Source organism: Austrofundulus limnaeus, unplaced genomic scaffold, assembly GCF_001266775.1.
Source record: "Austrofundulus limnaeus strain Quisiro unplaced genomic scaffold, Austrofundulus_limnaeus-1.0 Scaffold973, whole genome shotgun sequence".
Classification (NCBI taxonomy): domain Eukaryota; kingdom Metazoa; phylum Chordata; class Actinopteri; order Cyprinodontiformes; family Rivulidae; genus Austrofundulus; species Austrofundulus limnaeus.
Genome location: NW_013953375.1, coordinates 66,353 through 72,626, shown reverse-complemented (window position 1 = coordinate 72,626; position 6,274 = coordinate 66,353). Strand labels below are relative to the sequence as shown.

At 35.0% G+C, this 6,274-nt stretch overlaps 1 protein-coding gene across 1 annotated transcript in view; it reads left to right on the top strand.

Annotated features, from left to right (window-relative positions):
- The window catches only part of zmiz2 (zinc finger, MIZ-type containing 2), a 69,487-nt gene that overhangs the window by 59,030 nt on the left and 4,183 nt on the right, over positions 1–6,274 (top strand). The window contains exons 13-17 of the mRNA XM_014029917.1: positions 4,130–4,287; positions 4,361–4,428; positions 4,506–4,574; positions 4,704–4,945; positions 5,776–5,897. Coding sequence (XP_013885371.1) covers positions 4,130–4,287; positions 4,361–4,428; positions 4,506–4,574; positions 4,704–4,945; positions 5,776–5,897 — 659 coding nt within the window. The remainder of the gene's footprint in view (positions 1–4,129; positions 4,288–4,360; positions 4,429–4,505; positions 4,575–4,703; positions 4,946–5,775; positions 5,898–6,274) is intronic.

Here is a 6,274-nt window from a genome sequence, read left to right as displayed (position 1 = left end):
CCACTTCACAATTGTATACCACTTTGTGTTGGTCTTTCACATTAAATTCCAGTGAAATATATTTACTGTATGTTTGTGGTTGTAATGTGACAAAATATGGAAAAGTTCAAGGGGTATGAATACTTTTGCAAACCACTGTATATATTTATACATGCCATCCATGTATTTATCCATTTATTTTTCAGGTGAGTGGACAGATGTTGGGTGTGTGGTCCTGTGTTTTGTTGGTGTATATTTAAGAAAAAAAATAAATACAAAACATTGACTATGTAAAAAATATTGTAGAGAAAGTATTTGGTATTAGTTGTCTGACTAACTTCAAACGGTATTTCTAAAAATATTGTTTTATTTGCAGATGACACCACATTTTTTTTGTTTGGGTAATGATATATGTGGTAGCAAGATTTACCAAGAATGTGGAAACACGTTGGAATAAATGCACAGAAAGTCTGTGTGTATGGTCGTCAAATGATTTAATTTGAGCAACAGCAGAGCAGAAGTCAATCAGAGAAGTCTGTCAAGTTGTGACTGGCTCGTCAGCGCAGAGCAGCCGATAATATAACATCCTGTGACATGCTTACAACCAGTCACAGTTCACCAACTGTGAACCATCTAACCAATGACAGAGCTGTCAGCCCGGAAACACCTTATCAAAATAAAAGAGGTCATGCATTGCTGGAGTCTTGAAGTCTGGCCGATAGATTAAAACAGCCGAAACTAGTTATCATGAGATATGATTACTGGACAGTGTCAAGGTAGAACAGATATACATAATTATTCCATAACAATCCCTCCTCTTGAGTAAACAATACTCAAATCAAATCAAAAGGAATAATTATTAAACGTCCAAACACAAATGCATTACTCAACAACAAAAACAATGGAAAAATAAGGGAAAAATAGTGCAAGATATATGACGACCAAAAACATAAACATTCAATCAATGTAAGATACAACAGGAAAAAGGCATCATTACACATCAGAAGAATCGATGAAGAAAAACATGTCGAAATTTAAAAAACTTAAAAGTCCAAAACTCAGACAAAGTATCACAACACAAGTTCTGCCCTCCTCAAATATGATGGCATTAGCCGAGTATGTTCCATCAGAATCTTATCTTGGATAATGTGTTAACTTAATAACAACTGGTTGTCAATAAATGAACCTTAAGTAAAGTAAATTAGGACAAGGCGAGTTGAAGAAATGCTGAAGGCATTAACTTCTAGCAAAGCGATTGGACAAGTTCAAAAGCAAATCATAAATGAAGACAACAAAACTTCAAGAATAAATGTGGAAATGTCATTAAAATGTGCAAAATTCAGTTTCCACCTCATTCAGGTAAACTTTATTCCGCCTCAAACAATCCAAAATCATAAAAACAATAAGTAAACACTAAAAATACCAGAGCATACATAAGGTAAAATCTGCAACCCCAGAGAAGTAAGCAGCTAAAAAAAAGAAAAAAAATGAAAGTTTCAAAATCACTTTTGTCAAAAACCTCAGAGCCCATAAGGCATGAACTCAAAATGTATGGATTACTGCCATCAGCTGGCTTGTGCAAGAAAAGAGAAAAAAAAGTTTAACAAAAATAACAAACAAAAGCTAAGTCTAAAGTCTAAATAAATTAAACTAAAAGAAATAGCCTTTGTTTGTTATTTTTATTAAACTTTTGTTTTTTCAACGGATGATGGAAATAATGAAAACAGAATTTGTAAAAATACAAACATGGTTTAAACCAGGGGTGGGCAATCCTGGTCCTGGAGGGCCACAGCCCTGCATGTTTTACTTGCTTCTCTGCTCCAACACACCTGGTTTGAATGAATGGATGATTATCAGGCTACTTGCAGTATGGAGGACCGAAACTGACATAATTAGAAATAAAAGCATAAATACATAAATGAACCACTAAATAAATACATTTAAAATTCACCAATTAAAATAAGGAGAACTTTGTCTCATGTTTTTTGTTTGAAGTGACTTTAATATTTAGTTTTCCAGGTTAGTTTCAATAAATTAGTCTATGTATTTTAACACAATTTAAATTTTTTAAATATATTTTTTGTTTTTCCCTTTAATTCTACATGCATTTGTGTCTCTTAAATGTTTATACTTAATTATTTTTATATTTTTTCCCACAAATCTTTTTTGATGTGTTACATGCGTGTGCTGCCTCAGTTTAGCTTAAAGTTTAGTTTAAAACAAAGGCAAGGAGAAAAACTCATCCGGACCTTTGTTTTTAACTAAACTTTAAACTTTAAGCTAAACTGAGGCAGCACATGCCTGCAACACATCGAAATAAAAAAAGACTTGTGGGACAAAACTATAAAAATATTTAAGTTTAAACATTTAAGAGACAAATGTATGTACAAATAAAAGGGAAAACTGTATAAAATATATATTTTAAAAAACAGTCAAATTTGAATTGTGTTAAAATATATAATTTTATTGGAACTAAGCTGGAAAAATATCAACTAAACGACAATTAAATTACAAAATATGAGGTGAAATTCTTTTTTAATTGAATTGGTGCATTTTAAGTGTATTTATTTATCTATTTAGTGGTTTATTTATATATTTCTGCTTTTATTTATAATTATGTCAGTGTCAGTCCTCCATACTGCAGAACTTGGAAGGTAAATCAATGACTGAAACAGGTGTGTTGGAGCCAGGAAAAACGTAACACATGTAGGGTTGTGGCCCTCGAGGACCAGGATTGCCCACCCCTGGTTTAAACTTAATAAATTGTCACTAAATTTGGATAAAACTAATTATATGATATTTAGTAATAAAAAGAGAACTGTTGATGTTCTATTTAGAATTGATGGTGTTGAGATTTGTAGAGTCAGTGAAGTAAAGTTTATGGGTGTCATTATTGATGAAAAGCTGACATGGAAATCTAACATAAAGCATTTAAAAACAAAAATAGCCGAATCCATTGCAGTATTATACAAAGTAAGGGACTTATTTAATGATAAAGCTGTTTATATTATATAATGCAATAATTGTTCCACATTTGATTTACTGTGTTGAAGTCTGGGGTAAAGCATGCAAAACAATCACGAATCCTATTTTTTTTTACAAAAAAGAGCCGTCAGAATTATCACCAGAAAACATTTGTCATCCATCGAATAAATTATTTTCTAAATTGAAATTATTAAAATTTTATGAGTTGGTTGATTATTATATCTTACAGATTATGTATAAGACTCATAATTTTTTTTTCCCTTTAAACATTCAGTTATATTTTGTTAAGAGAGAAAGTTTATATAATCTTAAGGGACTTGAGATGTTTATAAAACCTAAAATTTGAACAAAATTGAAGGATCGATGTACTTCAGTTCAAGGAATAAGATTGTGGAATAATCTGGAAAGTGATTCTAAAAATGTTGGTTCAATGTGTTTAAGAGAATGATTAAAATAAATTTGTTTTGTTTTTTGATTAATATTGTTTGAAATTAATTTTGGAAAAAAGGGGCAGATATTATATGATTTTTTTCTTCTTTCTGCTTCCTTTCATTTCAAGTGTGATTTTTTTATTGTGTATAAAATTTTTATTTTTATATGAAATGAATAAATGAATGAAAAAACCTCGATCAAATAAATTATTTTATTCTGAAAGTTTTAAACTGGAATTATCACAAGTGAGGCAAAGCTAAAACTTTGGATTGAATTGGCCAATTTGCCATAAATTATCCTACCCACCTTCCACTTAAACCAATAGATAACTAACAACAGACGTTTGACACACTGAGTGAGTCTTATCGGTTAGCATTAGCGGAGCTCTGATTCTTGTTTAGCGGATTAGTGAACCTAACCTTTTGTTTAGCTGTGCCCACCACTGTTGTTCTGAATGACTCGCAGCTACTACCAGATCAGAGTTTCATCTCCGGATCTGTAAAATTCACTCCGGTGTTAGCTGTTTTTTTGTTGGCTAATGACTGCGGCAGCCATCTTGAATTGGATCAGCTTTAAAAGTTGCACGGGTGTAGTTGTGCCGTTTTGTAATTTCTGAAAGTTTCTTTCTAATCTGTCCAATGGTTTACAAGGTATTTTGCTAACAGGCTAAGAGAGTTGACGCCCACAGAGCAGAGAAGTAGGTAAAATTCCTCTTTGCTCCATTTTGTTTCAGTAAAACGAAATTTCAGCAGTGGCACAATCCCCGGGACCCCCGGTCTGAATGGAGAGGACGGGGTGGAGCAAACAGCGATCAAAGTGTCTCTAAAATGTCCGATCACGTTCAGACGAATCCAGCTGCCAGCTAGAGGCCACGACTGCAGGCACATACAGGTGAGGTCCAGGCTGCAGTCTGCACCCACATCGATCCGGATCTCTTCTCTCACAGACGCACTTTTCTTTGTAGTGTTTCGACCTGGAGTCTTATTTGCAACTGAACTGTGAAAGAGGGACGTGGAGATGTCCTGTGTGCAAGTATGTGCTGCACCACTGATGCTCATGATGTCATCAGTGTCAGCAGCATGAAACTGATCAGCTCTTCTTGTTGACAGCAAAACAGCTCTGCTAGAAGGTCTGGAGGTGGACCAGTACATGCTGGGGATCCTCGTCTACATTCAGAAGTGAGTTTGATTATTTTTCTATTAAAGCTGGATAATTTATTACATTCATTAGACTCACTGATGACATCAGTTCTGCAGTTTGTAAAATTTCAACTTTACAAACAGAAAAATAAACTGTTTGTTCCTCAGCTCTGACTACGAGGAGATCACCATCGACCCGGTGTGCGGCTGGAGGCCGGTGCCTGTCAAACCCGACCTTCACATGAAGGAGGAGCCCGATGGTCCGGTCCTGAAACGCTGCCGCACGGTCAGCCCCAGTCACATGGTCCTGCCCAATGTTATGGAAATGATTGCAGCTCTGGGCCCGGCGTCGTCCCCCTACCAGGGTCTGACTACAGGGGGCAGGAACACCCCCGACTACAGCAGGCCAGGTAATCATGGTGGGCATCAAACACTGCCTTTAGATGGTTTTATTTAACCTCACGAGAACTGTTTTTTCTGTTTTCTATTTACACTAACAGACATTCACCCATTCACACTCATTATTATTATTATTATATTATTATTTGGTGACAAACAAATGTTTGGATAATTTTTGAAAAGAACAAACATTCAATAATAAGTCTTATAAGGCAGGTAGGAAAAATAAACAACTTTTAGATGTAAAAACTTCAGATTTATTAACATTTATTAATGGTACCATCATGGTCTGTCCTGTGCAGAATGACAAAATGCTAAATTATTTCTTTACTAAAACCTCTGTAACTTTGCGCCAGTTAATTTCAGCAGCATGAATCTTTGCACAGATAATGTCCACAAGTGGATTAATGGTTTCGAAGAGTTTTCTGCCTGATTCATTATGGTTTTAAATGGGTTATGTACGGTCTAGTGAAAAAAAATTTCAGGTGAAAGTGGGGGGAAAAAAAGTTCCATCCCTAATATCTCTAAAACCACAGCAGCTGTTTCAATACTTACACTTCTGATGAAATCTTCCAAGTGTTAGCTTTATTTTGATACCTAGATTATTTAAATAGAGTTTGTAAATGCTGATACACTCAGTTACATTTCAGCGTAGGGATTTTGAGCAATCACTTTAAGAGAACTCCTTGGGGATTAGTTTACCTTTTTTTTCTACAATCCTGCTCCTCTAAACATTAACCTTTTTTTGACAGAAGGGCCTTTAGACACATCTAAACTGAGAATCTCTCAACCTAAGAATATTTGCTGAATGGACTTTATGTTATTTTCATTTTGTTTTCAGGAAGCCAGGGATTTTCAAGCCAAACAGGATTTTCAGATTTCCCAAACACTTCTGGGACCCCGACACTTGGGGAGTACTCCTCCTCTGGACCACCACCTCCTGTCCCATATCAGTCTGAACAGGTTAGACATCTTTAAACATGTACGTATATATGTGTGATGTATTAACAGCGGGTAAAATAAGTATTGAACATGTCACCATTTTTCTCAGTAAATATATTACTAGAGGAGCTAATGACATGAAATTTTCACCAGATGTTGGTAACAACCCAAGTGATCCATACATACAAAGAAATCAAACCATAAATGCCCAGAAATGAAGTTATTTGTAATAATGTGGAATGGCACAGGGAAAAAGTATTGAACACAAGAAAAAGGGGTGGAATAAAAAGGCATGGAAAGCCAAGACACCAGCTGAACTCTCTCAGTAATTAGAATGCCTGCCCATTGTCAGTGCAAATTAATAACAGCTGGTTCAGTCCCAAATGATGGCCAGGTAT